This window comes from Myodes glareolus, chromosome X, assembly GCF_982192425.1.
Source record: "Myodes glareolus chromosome X, mMyoGla1.1, whole genome shotgun sequence".
Taxonomy (NCBI): Eukaryota; Metazoa; Chordata; class Mammalia; order Rodentia; family Cricetidae; genus Myodes; species Myodes glareolus.
The window spans coordinates 110,020,105-110,035,038 of NC_142053.1; the positions used below are offsets into that span (position 1 = coordinate 110,020,105).

General features: G+C 41.5%; 1 protein-coding gene across 1 annotated transcript in view; it reads left to right on the forward strand.

Annotated features, from left to right (window-relative positions):
- The first annotated feature begins 7,566 nt into the window (after positions 1-7,566).
- Positions 7,567-14,934, forward strand: part of Tlr7 (toll like receptor 7) — a 29,066-nt gene continuing 21,698 nt past the window's right edge. The window contains exons 1-2 of the mRNA XM_048446239.3: positions 7,567-7,749; positions 8,070-8,154. Of these exons, the coding sequence (XP_048302196.1) occupies positions 8,152-8,154 (3 nt within the window). The 5' untranslated portion in view covers positions 7,567-7,749; positions 8,070-8,151. The remainder of the gene's footprint in view (positions 7,750-8,069; positions 8,155-14,934) is intronic.

Sequence of the window (14,934 nt, forward strand, 5' to 3'; positions counted from 1 at the left end):
ACACAGGAAACTGCCTGCAGTAACTGTCACCTTCAGGATGAATGACAGCTGGCCTACAGAGCACATCACCCCGAGGGTTGAACACGTGATTACACAAACCAAGTGCACTTGATCTTTTTGTGTGTGTGTGTTTTAATAACACTGATGCGAAGTATTAGTAAAATTACAGGTGCCAGTTTCCACTGTAGTAAGAAACTTTTAACCCATGTTCCTGGAAGTATTCCATTACACATACTCATTCAACAGGGAAAACTTGGGTTCCGTGGATGCTTTAGTTTGTCATCAGTGCCCTGGCTGGAGTGGCTAGACTTTGGTGTGTGGCTCCCCGGGAAAAGTCATGCGATAGTTGTACTATCATTTGTAATACCAGGGATAAGAAACTGTCTCCTCTAGTTCCTTTTCTGGTGCTGTGATAAATGTTGTGAGCAATAGCAAGTTGGGGGGGGGGGGAAGGGTTTAATTTGGCTTAAACTTCCCGGCCACAATCCCTCACTGAAGGATGACAGGACAGAAACTTGAGGAGGTATTTGAAGCAGAAACTATGGAAGAATGCTTTCTCAGGCTCACCGCTGACTTTCTTACATAGCCCAGGACCACATGCTCAGGGAAAGGTGCTTCGTACAGTGCTCTGGTCCCTCAAACATCCATTAATGAAGGCAATGTTCCACAGACATGCCCACAAAGCAACCTTATCTAAAAAACTCAACTGAAACTCCTTTCTTGGATAACTCTAGGCTGTGTCAAGTTGAAGCCAAGCTCCACTAGAACACTACCCATATGGCCATATTAGAGAAAACATGAATTAATATTGTGGACTGTTCGTGCCAAGGAATATTTTGTGGCTGTGAGGAAAGGCAATAGAATTTACAGTATAGAAGCTCTCCAGATTGAAGTATGAAAAAATATTCAACTAAAAAGCCAAGGAAGGAATGAAGTCTATGTGAATAAAATATTTTATTGGGAAAATGGGGATATGAATACATCTGGGAGCTGGGGATGGCTGAGCGGGTAGGGGTGCTTGCTCTGAAAACACAAGGGCATGAGTTTGCATCACGAACATCGATGTAAAAATCCCGGCATGACTGTGCATGCTTATAACTACAGAGTTATGGGACAGAGACAGGGAGATTCCAAGAGCTCCCTGGTCAGCCAGATAAACTGAAATAGCAAGCTTCAGTTTCAGTGCCTTATATCCGGGCAATATGGCCTTATATCCGGACAATATGGCAAAGGGAAACTGAAGTTACCAGCCAATGTCCTGCTCTAGCTGCTGTGAAATATGAAAATGGTCATTGCCGTCTTTTTTGCCCAAAAGTCCCATTCAATCTACCGTTCTATCTGTCTCTATTTCTGTCTCTCTTTTCTTTTTTATTATTCATTTGTCTAAATATTTAACTAATTTATTTATTATAAGAGTTTTCATGGCAATGCTTTATTAAAACAGACACAGACCTATAAAATAGAATGAGGGACTCTGAAATAAAGCCACACAGCTACGACCACCTGATTTTAGACAAACATACCATATATGTGAGGTTTAAAAAATCCCTTTCCTCCAGATGGTGTTGGGAAGCTAGATATCCACTTGTAGCAGAATTCAACTAAATCTCTGTCTCCTCACATTGTTCAAAACTCAACTTCAAATGGGTCAAAGACCTTAACATAAGAGTTGAAATTAAAATTGGCATGGAAAAAAAAAGGAGGGAAAATGTTTTAAAACATCTTTATAGTCAAGAATTTTCCGGTCTAGAGAGATGGCAGAGAGGTTCAAAGCACTGGCTGGGCTTTCAGAGGACCCAGGTTGGATTCCCAGTACTTACATGGCAGCTTACAACCATCTGTAACTCCAGTTCAGGGGATCTAACATGATCTTCTGGGCTTTGTGACTACTAAGTATGTGTGTACAGTACAGACATATAAGTAGACAAGACAAGAATATACATACAATAAAAAATAATTATTTAAAATGACATTTCTGTGTAGAATTCCAGTTGGTCAAGAAATAGAGTCAACAACTGATAAACAGGAGCGTGTGGAATTAAAAAGCTGTACCGCACAGGAAACAATGGACTAGTGAACCAGTCCACAGAACAGAAAGAAATCAAATCTTTGTTAGCTAAACATCTGACTGAGGATTAATATCCAGAGTACACAAAGAATAAGAACTCAATAAGCCCAGGCAATAAATGAGTTAATTAATTGAGCATACATGTAGTTCACAAAAGCTGAGATACAAATGGCCAATCGGAATATGTAAAAGTGCTCAACTTTGCTGGCCGGCATGAAAGCCAAATACAAACCACCATAGGTTCCCATCTCACACCTGCCAGAATGGCAATTATCAAGAAAACAATTAAGGGCAAAAGGGAACCATCATACACTGCTGACGGGAATGGAAAGTAATGCAATCACTGTGGTAGTTATTATGGAGATTTCTCAAAGAAAAACACAAGCTAGAGCTATCATGTGGCCCAGCTATACCACTCCCGGATATTTATCCAAAAGACTTCAAGTCAACATATTGTAGAGACACTTAAACATTAGCATTTACCGTAGAGTTCATAATGGCCAAGTTGCAGAATCCAGCAACATGTCCATCCACGGAATAGTGAGTGGATAAAGGAAGTGTGGTATATATGTACAGTGGAATTTTGTCAATCATAAAGAAGAATGGAGTTATGTCATTTGCAAGAAACTGGATGCAACTGGAGATCACCATATTATGAGAATTATATCAGTCTCGGAAAGACAAACATTGCTTGCTTTTCTCTTCTTTGGGGGGCTCCTAGACTTTATGGACACACAAAGTTGCATGTGGACAAATGACTGAAACGTAGAAGTGAAACTCTCTAAAAACAAACGGACTAACAGGGGGGAAGAGAAAGGGGATGGTAACGGGGTGCATATGATCAAAGTACCTTATACACTTGCAGCAGAAGAAAAGAAGAAAACAGAGGCCTTACTAATTATAAATGAGTTATAAGGCTGCACTTGGTTCAGCTAGTTAACTCAATCAGATAGTGACCCCAATAGGATTATACTGGTCACTTCAATTAATGAATCTGCCTAATGAACTTCCTCTCAAAATTCACCTAATTGAATTGTTTTGATCTTCATGGTCACTTCCATCATCAATAAAGAGCAAATTCTTAAGTGCCCATTATGTACAAGGTTTGGGGTTCTGCAGCGCTATTGGTTAACTAAGAGATGTGAATAAAGGCTAGATAACAATATGAGAATGCAGTATGTAATAGCATAATCTTTCATGATCTTGGCATGGAAGTCCTAAACACATCATTTCTGATTGTAGAGCATTATTCTTACCTTCGTGGATAAGGAGTTAGCTTTAATTTTTAGTCGTTTATGGAATCGATTTTCCTTCCTTCCTTCCTTGTTTCCCTCTCTCTCTCCCTCCCTCCTTCCTTCCATCCCATCATTCCTTTCCTTTTAAGACAGGCTTTTGATATGTAGCCAAAGTTGGCCTTGATCTTCCTGCCCCCGCCTCCCAAGTTCCAAGATTACAGGAATGTGCGACCAATGCCTGGTTGTTCCATGTTTTCATGAAGACACTGGATTATTGCTGATGAGGCTTTTTTGTTTGTTATCTGTAGGGCCAGGTCTACCCTTGCTCCTTGGAGTGCATATTTGAGGACAGTTTCTGGCCAGCCAGCTAAGCATCCTGTTTGCTCCTGTGCTCCCTCTGCCCTAGCCTGGTGATTAGCTGAAGGGCATTGTTTCATCTTTGGTATGGTAATTTCTCACCTGCCTGGGAGAAAATCCTTATGCAGCAGCCAAATCCCACCTGCCTGGGAGGATATCCTTATTCAGCAACCAGGTATATAGGTTTTCCCCTAAATTAAATAAAGCGGCATTAGGCTGATCTCCTTTCGAATGACCCAGGTCTCTTGTGTGTTTCTTTCAATCTCCAGGCCTTTGCCTAGACTCATGATCGGTACAGAGGCGCGCGAACTGTACCGAGAGGGTAACACAGAATCAGGTGTTACAGTTATCTGTCATTCTTAGAAGGACCTTCACACTTCAAAATTATAATTTCTCTCTGGTTTCATTTTTATTTTATTGTTTAGTGGTGTGAATGTTTTGTCCACATTCACATATGTGCACCACATGAATGTCTGGTGCCCAAGTAGATCAGAGAAAAGCGCTCTGGGTGCCCTGGGATTGGAGTTACAGATGGTTGTGAGCTGCCATGTGAGTGCTGGGAATCAAACCTAGGAGCCCTGAAAGAACAGTCAGAGCTTTGAATCACTGAGCCAGCTCTCCAGCCCTCCCTGTGGCTTCTTTGAGCACTCTCAGTGTGCTGGGGTTTATCTTTTGGATTCTAAGAAAGGAATTTGAAAGGGACAAATATCTTTACTGTTTTCTAAACTCCAAGCCAGTTACCCAAGATTATCTGAATGATCTCTTCTGCCATTGAAGTGACATTCATATCCTTATGAGTGTTTTTTCCTAATTCTGACTTTTCTGCTTCCTTTCTAAGTTTGGTGTCATGCTGCGCCAGGATTGCAGCCTTATGGAAATGCATTCATAGATCTAGGGGAGAGGGCTTTGCCTTGACACTTTTTCATTTACAATTACCTGACTGTTCACAAATGTGGTTTTACCCTACCTGACTCAATGCCTAACACTCTGTAATGGGCCTTTCATTATTTGAAAAAGATGACATCCATAGATAATGCTGCCCCATATTATTGAATAAATAAAGAGACCTGATTTCCCAAATGTACCCACCCCTTACAAGTCAATCTGGCAAGTTTATCATGAAATTCTGTTCGCATTTGACTGAGATTGCACAGCAACTACAAATCAATTTAAACCACACTTACTTTTTTTAAATCATGCTGTGGGCACTCTTTCCAGTACCAATATATTTCGTGTCATATTAATGTTTTCAGCTTCCACAGCCCTGCCAGGAAACAGATAGGACGTTCATCTTAGAAACTGTTGAGTTCAGCATAGTGAGTGTATATTTGAACTGGATTTAAGGAAATCAAAGGGATGACACAGCACTTCAGGGAAGAGCACTCCCAGTTTGTGCCCCAGTTTGTGCCCAAAGTGCCAAGGGAAAGGAACGATTATTAAAATGGAGCAGGGACAACACTGCTGGATGGACAAGACAATCAATAGGTAAGAGTTACAACCAATGCCAGACAAACAGGGCGGAAGTCACTGGGAGAGAGACTCGACTACCCTCCCCGGCAAACCTAGGGCCTCTCTTTGCCCATACCCAATCAGAAGGCAGCAGCTAGCAAGGTGATGTTGTTTGTCCAGCTCAGGCCCCACCCCACAAGGCCAGCTAGAAAGGTTGGAAGACTGCTGGGGGTGAGGGTAGGTAGACATTGCCGTAAGTATATATTGTGGTAAGCACGTTGTTATACCACCCGAATCTCTTGCATTTCCTGCCAGTTCCTTTTTCTACTGTTCCAATGGCTTCTCCCCTTCCACCACCAGTTCAGATCAGTTATTGTTTCAGTGTGAGATAGTTGTTAATTTTCATATATTATTTTCTCAGCAGAGTGCTTGAATAAGGCATGGCTATCACTTACTATGCAATCTGAATCGTCCAATGCTCTTCTTATACCAACTCCACTATTGTAAGAAAGAGACAGTGAGACATTTGCTTCAGTGGTTAGAAGCAATTGGGAAAGATCATAGTTTGAATCCTGGCATACGTGGGTTTTGATTAGCAGCACCTACAGGGCAGCTCACAAGTGTTCATAACTCCAGTTTGAGGGGCTTGCTACTGCTTGTTTTAGTTAACTGGTCTACTGGTTTGCATGCATTATTGGTTGCCTGGGATTTTGAAGTTAATTTATTAGTTTTACGTAACCACAAATTGGAAAGTGGATCATAGGAAGATTCTCCGGGCATATTGTCAAGTCCAGTCATCAAAATGAACATGGACTAGGTGATTCTCCCCTTGCAGTGCCTACTTTGCTTCTCAGTAATTCAGAATGATTGGGAGCAATCAAATACTGCTTTCCTCTGATGCCTTTTCTAGGGTCGCAGTCACCTATAAAAATTATTTTTAATCCCTTCACATTCTTTTAACTTCCATCAATGTTCATGAAAAGCAGAAGCGGAGGGTGTCATCTGGGTTTTTTTTCAGTGGTAAATTTATTTCTAAATCTACTGCCATGCTACAGCAAATAGAGAAGGAACTTGTAGCTTTACCAGAAATCAGTTTTTATATTAGACCCTCAGTCTCAAGATCTCAGCTTCTTCTCCCAGTAGCATGAACAATGCAATTTGGCTCCTCACCACCACCTGTGAGGAGAACTCCGGTTTCAAGGGATGCAGTGTCCTCTTCTGACTTCCTCATGATATACAGACAATGCATTTGAGCCAAACAATAATACACACAAAATAAAATAAACAAATCTAAAGAAAATTGAAGACATTTGCATCACTATTTTCAGTACTTAATGACACAAATGTGAACTAATTACAACTGCATGTTTTAACATTAACGTAACGATCCCTCAACAAATATGGCCTACGTGTTGTAGTTAGTATTTTCTCCACTAATGCGGGTACCAATGCAGGCCAGCATATTAACCCATGTCATTATTAGCTGATTTCCACATGTTGTTCTCTGCATCTTCTTCCTTGATGAAATACTTGCATTAAATAACTTTAAACACAGCTACAGTAATTGAAGTGTGTCCACAAAAGGTTTCCATAAACAGTAAAGGACCACACTTTGAGAAGCAAGTCTTTCTTTGTACGACTCCTGACTGCAAGTATGGCTGACCTTTGGAAACTAAAGTGAGTGACCCAACTGGTAGCCTTTCTGCCATTCAAAAACCAGTATCCCTTCAAAAGGGGCCAAAGACAAAGCAAGGTAAATTTAGGCTTGTTTTGAATATGTTTATAAGGCAACGTTTCTCAACCTAAAACACACAGCCTGTTAAGGCATGCTCGACAGTCTCATCACTAGTGGAAAGAGACAGTGCTATCAGCATCTAGTGAGATGATGCAAAATGCCACCAAATATCCCACAATAAAACAACGAATGATTCATTCAAAAATGTCAATCGTGAGCTGGGGAGATGGCTCAGTGGATAAGAGAATTTGCGACGCAAGCTTAAGGTCCTGAGTTTGAATTCCCAGAACCCTAGTAATATGACGATTGTGACATAACCTCTCTAATCTCAGCATTTTGGGGTGAGGACAGGGGGATTTCTAGGCTTGGCTGACCCCAGCCTAGCTTCAGTTACGGCAAGAGACTGTCTCAAAAGGATAAGGGAGAGAGTGATAAGAGTGGGACATTTGAAGTCCTCCCCTGGCCTCAAGTGCCTTCATGCACCTGTACCTTCACACATACCACATTCACACACACACACACACACACACACACACACACACACACACACATCAATCAATAGTGACAAAGGTAAAAATGCCTGCTATAAAAGAAGAGAAAGATTTGTATAAAAGGTTATTTGGGTTTAGAGATGTTACCTCAAGTCTGGTGATAGAAATAAGAGGAACCTAGTGTTTCTGCAAACCTCATGTGTGGGGTGGCTTAAATAGTCATGCTCCTTCCTGCCCCCTCCTACTACCGAGCCTCAACTTTGTACTTGGAAATCCCAGGACCTGCAGCTCAGAGCCTCTGTGAGTCTGTGCCTGCTGTTACCTTCTCTCTATCTTAGAAAACTCCACATACGGAGCCACTCCATGCCACCAAGGAAGGTATTTTAAGCATTGCGACACATTTGGATAATTTAAGTAAGTAAATGGATGTGCTGTTGCAAGGGAGTGGGGAAGGGGAGGGAAAGAATCCAAGACATAAGCAAAAAAAAAAAAAAAACGTTTTAGAATTAAGGAAAATAATATTGTAGTTCAAAATGTCAATTCCTCGAAGACAGACTTTCAGTAAGATTGGAAGCAGTCTCCTTGGAGTCTGTCCTTCTTGTTTCTAACTTCAGTGAAATAACTAAGTTTTCTCAACATCACATTTATTAAACAATGTTCCCCGCGTGTCTTTAAGCTACAATATATTTTTGCTGCCTTTGAAGTGTCATGTTTGATGTCTCTGTTTCTCACAGCCGACGCCACTGGGTCCCTCTCAGGCTGATCCTGGTTTATCTCAGCCTCTGCTCTCCTCCACATTTTGAAAGAAAACTGAAAATGGTAAGAACAGCTACTGGCGCCAGAATTTGCCATTGGTAATCTTGTGGTAAGAACTGAACTCAGTTGGTGAGAATAGTATTGGAAAATTCTTCAGGGATTGAGATGTAGCTCAGCAGTAAAATCCTTGCCAGGAGTACACAGGCCCCTGGGGTCCCTCCCCCAGAGTGTTGTTTCCTAGGAGGGACTGCTTTGGGATATTTCATAACCAATTTGAATCAAGGTAGTATTTCATAATTTCAGATTCGTTATTGCTGGCTCTGTCCAACTTCCCACACGAGTTAAATACATCCTGTAGTGAGCAAAAGTAGATGTTTGAATTGAGGATTCTGTTTTTAGTCTCCAGTTTGATCTGTTAAGACATATAGGTCGCCTCTTGATGGCCTTACCCTTTCTGTAGCAATTGGTCCCCACTTAAACCCGGAGGAGCACTTTTCTGGTAGCTTAACCAAAGTTCATGATTGGGCAATCAAGACACCGCAGTCATGTACAGCTATAGCAGTAGAAATGGGAACTGAACACATATGTGCCCTGTCCTTTTTATTCTCCCTGTACAAGAATCCTAAGAGTCTTTTTGATCTTTTTAGCCTTTCTGGTCTTCCTTCTTTTATACTAGCCCTGACGTTGCAATATTAGGTGCCAACAAAAGCTTCTCCGAAACAGTTTTTCCTTGCCAACTTTGATCTTTCCTATGAGGAGAGTTGGCTGAGCTGGTTGCATGAAGAGCAAGGGAACAAGACTGGAGAGATGGCTCAGCAGTAAAGAGTACTTGCTGATGTGCTAGACTTTGTTGACTCCCCATGGGAAGCCTTACCCACTCCAAGGAGTGGATGTGTGGGATTAGGGGGTTGTGGGAGGGAAGGTGGAGGGACCAGGACGGGGGAGAGAGTGGGGGACATGGATTTGGCATGTGAAGTGAGAAAAGATAGTTTTTTTGTAAAATAAGTTAGGAAAAAAGAATACTTACTGTGTTGTCATGGAAAATGTGCCGATTTCCGTACAAATGCCTGTAACTCTAGATTCAAGGCATCCAACTACTCCTTCCACCGTCCCTTTACAACTCTCTCTCTCTCTCTCTCTCTCTCTCTCTCTCTCTCTCTCTCTCATGCACACAACTAAAATAAAAATGAGAATCATTTTAGGAAGTAAGAAAGATGACCTACTGAGGAGTTTGTGTATCTTTTAGCCAAAGACCCACCCATTAACAACAAGATGCCTGAATAGCAGGTCCAGAGAGCAGCAAGAAACAAACTTGTTAGAAAACCCAGAGTGTGAAGATGACCAGTCATAGGAACTGAAGACAAAAACTGCAAGCTGTGGTCTCTGGCGGGGAGGGGGAGTTTCTGAGGACCACCAAGGTTTAAGAATTGAGGGTTTCAAACCTGAAGCCTGCAAGCTATACAGTAGCTTCTGGGTGCTTCGTCAATGGAACTCAAAGTCCAAAGCCATAAGCTCTGACCCAGTACCTGGAGCTGGAGATCACTGACCTCAAATGCTTGAAGCAGTAAGCCACTGGTTCTCAGAGCCTGGAGCTTAGGCCTTTGCTTTGCAAGCCTCGCCCACAAGTCTCCCACATACAAGAGCTCAGAGCAATCAACACTGAGAACCTACTCTTTTCTTGTACAAAAATTCCAAACAAATAAAACAGAAAGATCAGCTGCACATGATCAGCATCAATACCTGTGGGGACAGCAAAGCCAATAGCAACTAACAAATCTTTAAGAAAAAAAAATACCAAATTGTGGCTGTCTGAGCCCTGACAATGACTGAGAGAAGGAATAACTCTATCACCTTCAACTTCCCTCAGTTCCTTGGAAGTCTGCTCCTGCTTCCCCAGCCCCTAGCAGCTATCAATCTGATGAATGTGATTGATGTGTTCTTTCACCCCAAAAGCTTTCTGGGGTACACCTGTGCCTGCACATGTGTGCACTTGTGTGCACTTGTGTGCACACACACACACACGCACACACACACACTCACAAACACAAATAAAACAAAAATTAGAGTAACAAAAATGATTTACTTGTTATGAGGGAAAAAGTCAAGTTCTTATCATCATTGCCTATAACCTCATATTATCAAGTCACACTATTTTTGCTGCAGAAGGTTCAATATGCTAACTAGGACATCTATAATAAAGCAACGAATGTGAACACCCACTGACAACAGAATTGAAAATAAGTAATCTGATAGATTTTTAAGAGTCTAGAAGAACGTCATGCTTAATTTATATGCAGAATTTGTTAGTGATCTAACTTCCTTTTGAAAGAAATGTTATGTGTTTTCAATTAATATCTATAACTCAAACATAAAAAGAAGCGAACTAATAGAAGTTATGCATTCAATTATCAAAAAAATTTTTAAAAAAGACAAATAGGTCGCTGAAGTGGTTTTAATGCAGTGCTTTTTCTACCATATGTTGTGACTGTCCCATATCTGAGCGACTGTACAGAAAGGGTGGAGTCAGGAGACACATATAACTAGGATTTTGGGGCCCCCATCCATGCTCCATTGCTATGAAATATGCCGAGAGTTTGTGATTAGATGAAATGGGATTATCAGGATTAGCAGACCAGGGGAAGGGGCCCCAGGATGCACCTGGACTCAGTTCTGTACACAGCCAGAACAAGCGGGACTTTAAAGCCTAGGGTGGGTGGCAGCCAGTGGATGGAAAATTACTAAGAGGAAACTTCAGGCATGTGGCGGGGGGGGGGTGTTCTAACTAAAGTGGCCTGACAGAGTTCTTGTTGGAGGCAGGCCAGGATGGTGCACAGTCTCCTGGGAAATGAGGAGAGTGAGAGATGCCACGAGACACGATGGGGGCTGGAGCACGGAAGAGGTAGGGAAGTTGTGGTGAGGGTGCAATCATAAAGCAGGGTAGGATCTCAATGCAGTGACTTAGCAGGATCCCTACTCCAGTCAGGGAAAACAAAGATGGCCACAAAGACACACCCAGAGGCTTAGAGAAGCCTGGCTGAAAATCAGTCAAAAAGAGTCTGATAATGCCTTGCTGGGAGATTCTGTCCACTTCACCTCAGTCTTTTGGAAGTCACTCTCTTTAACCATGTGAGCGTTATGATATCTTTATAGTCATCTTACAGAGCCACAGGGGCATGCAAATAACCATACATTTGCTCAAAACCATTGCAAGTGGTAATGAGGTAGGCCAAAAGCAAATCAGGAAAAAGCTTCTTCTGAAATGAGTCTTTCACCCACGCCAGACTTTATAAAGGAGTGTTCATTAGCAGCGCACTGTGATTTCCAGATCATCACATTGGCCCCTAGCTCAACTTCTAAGGTCTAATGAAGCATTACCCATGGGACCACACTACTACAAAGGAAGCAACTGTTTTGAGTTTCATTTCCTAGAAACCCAGATGTCTCTTTTAATGCACACACATGCCCACATCTATCTTTGCCCACCCCCCTAAGGGTGGCATGCTAGGAGGATGGTGAAAAACAAAATTGAATTCATTGGCCACTTACTGTAAGCCAAGCCTCATGCACTCTGTTCTGGCTCCAAAGCTGATGTGGGGCTCAGATAAAGAAACTGGGCCTTGAGAGGTTAAAGAGCTTAGAGCTTAAGGACCTAGTCCCTGCAGGCCACCTCTTGAAACTGGGCTCCCAAGATTGCTCTGTTCTTCCAAGCGAAGCCTGATATGTGCTTTCACCCAGCTGCTACTCAACAAATATGGGCTTCCTTATGATATCACTCTATTTAAAAACTAAGGGGAAACTGGTGTACTTGACCATGAAAGAAACCATAGAATCAATTTTCACAAGAAGTACGAAAGACCCAAAAGTACATAAAAATATCCAGTTCTTGCACTAGTCATGTCATTGGGTTTTAATACGGAAATTCCATGTCTAGAATATCTAGTTAAGGATGGCCATGTTGGCGGTGAACTATTTACCAAAACGGTAAATGCGACAAGACAAAGGAAACAGCTCAAGTCTGAGAGGGAAAGGTTTGTTCATTATGAGATACTTATTAAGTGAAATGCTACAGAATCATCAAATGAAGAGTACTGAATTATTTAAGAAGATAGAGTGTAATGTTAATTGAAAAAGCAAAGTAGAGCTCAGTACAATCTCTGTTTACTGATTTTTTTTTAGTTTTATATTTACTGATATTTTCAGTGCACACACTAGACAAGTGCTGGATGCTAAGCAAATGCTGGATAATCTATAGTTATGGTTTATACAAATAAGAGTGTCATATACTCTAATTTCACAAAACAGCCCTGAATTATAATTATTCTAAGGATTCATTTTATTTACTATTTATTTGTGTGTGTGTCTGTGTGTGTCTGTCTGTGTGTGTGTGTGTGTGTGTGTGTGTGTCTGTGTAAGTCTATGTGCACTGTGCATGCAGGTACCTGTTGAAACAAGGACAGGCTGTGGGACCCACTGGAAGTGGAGATATAGGTAGTTATGAGCCATCTGGTGTGGGTCCTGGGAACTGAACTCTGTGGTAAGTGCCTGTAACAGCTGAACCATATCTTCAGCTCCCATTATAACTATTTTATAAATGGGCAGTTATAGGTAAAGTGTTACCTGAAGGTCAGAGTTCTTCTATAGCAGACTCAGGATTTAAAACCAAATCTCCCCTCTGGCAAAGCCCTGGCTATTACTAAGATGTTCCTCATGACATGAAATATATGTAAGATCAATCAATAGTAGAAGGAAAAATACCAAACTGTTTATAGTGGCTAAACAATTAGTTTTAAAAGTGAGGAAACATTTTACTTTTAACAACAGCTATTGGTTTTCGTGGCCAAATAAAGGGCCAATAAAGCATTTAATACATTAATTAAATGCAATTATTTTAAAAATTGGAAGCTCTTGGTGGAATTAAAAAACATCATTTCAGATTAATCGGGCAGCCTCTTTGCACCCCAAGAATAGATTACTGCTATCTCATAATTTCACACGAGTTTATGTCTGAGTTTGAAGAACTGTGGCCATATCCAAGCCGTCAGTTTTGTGAACCACAAAACTAAGAATTCGTTCTGTGTTTTTACAATTTTTGACGGTTTCATACATGTGATTTTCAGTTCTTGATGGTTTCAGACATGTGCAGACAACTTTCAGTTACTCACCCCTCCAACGCTCTCTCGCATCTCCCTCCCTCTCCAGTGAAACACACCTCCTCACATCACCTTTCTTCTTGTATCTTTTTTCCATGCACAGCCCACTTAGTTAGGGTTGTTCATGTGAACAGGGGTGGGAGGGTATTTACTACAGGGGAATGCAGTTGAATGGAGGAGTGCTTGCCTAGCATGTACAAGGCATTGGGTTCAATCCTCAGTGCTGTTAAAAAACACATAGATAACTGAAACATAGCAAGGGAAATTATAAATACACTATACCTTAAATTGAAATTTAAATCTATATGCTCACAAAAGAGTGATTTTGTTCATGTCTACAGCTGCTTTGGGACTAGAATGATCAACTGCCTAGTCAATGAAGGAAATGGTGGCAGAAGGTGTGTGACCTACAGAGTGTAAAACGCTCTTTGCAGAGACAGTTTTCCTCTCTGGGGTTTATGGAAATAAAGGAGATAATAAAATTGAAGGCTGCATCAGTGTAATGCCTTGTGGTCTTTGATGACTGTAAAAGATAGTCGTTGCTGAGTGTCTATTTACTGAAGGCCGTACACTATTTCATTCTCTTAGTTTCAAACCTGAAGCTGAAATGGTAGAGAGTTTATGATTTAAATGAAAAAATAAGTGTACTTTTTTAAAAAGAGGGTTACATCCTTGGACATGAACTTCATTTTTCTTGTGCAATGGGAGTTTGATATCCATGAAATCTATATTTTGCAGAGATTAGCCTACGAATAGGACTATTTCAAAATTCAGGAAAAGAAGATATTGGGTCATAAATCTAATTGGGGAATGACTAGCAAGGTCTCGGTCTATATATAAACAGCAACTTCCCTTATTCTCAGCTCCTGGGCCACTCCTAGGGAGATTTGCTTATTACAAATCTCATTAGCACACCATTTGGTATTATATCAACTTAGCCAAAAGTCCAGATCAAATTCAAGGGCTTCTAACAATGATTGCTCACTCCTCCTCCTCTCTTCTCCAGCCGGGTTGCCATCACCTCTGGATCACCCATGCCCATCCAGCCACAAGTTCCCCAACAGCATGTAAAATCCCCAAGTTTCCTTCCACAGCTTCACTGAATTCCCTCACTCCTTCCCTCCCTCTGTCTCTTTCCCTGCTTGCTCCTCCTCTCCCTGCAAGTGAATTCCAACATTTGCTTTAGACACAGGCAATCTGAATTTATTCTGCTCTGGGGTTTTGAAGGGAGGTTGCAGAAGTAGTTGAGTTAAGGGAGCTCATGCTCTGAAAAGTGACATGCAGTAGCCTAGAGGAGAGCCATTGTGCTGGCTTTCTCATAAGTTGATTGAGTGGGTGGGTAAAGAAGGAGAGGGGAAGAGAGAGAAAGTAAGAGTAAGATGGAAGGAAGGAAGGAGGAGGGAGGGAGGGAGGGAGGGAGGGAGGGAGGGAGGGAGGGAGGGAGAGGGAGGGAGAAGGAAAAAAGAGAATTGTGAATCTCAACTTGAATTCCATTCTGTGGTATTTTATGAAATCAGTCCAATCATCTAATCCATAATAGCTGTGCAAAAATTGTGTGTGTGTGTGTGTGTGTGTGTGTTAAAGACTAAAATGGGGTTTAATGCATCAAAATGTCAGTTTTGTTGAGGTTGGCGTGCCCTTACTGCTCCAGGTTGTCCTTTACAATATACCTCCTCCTATGTTCAGCTCATGG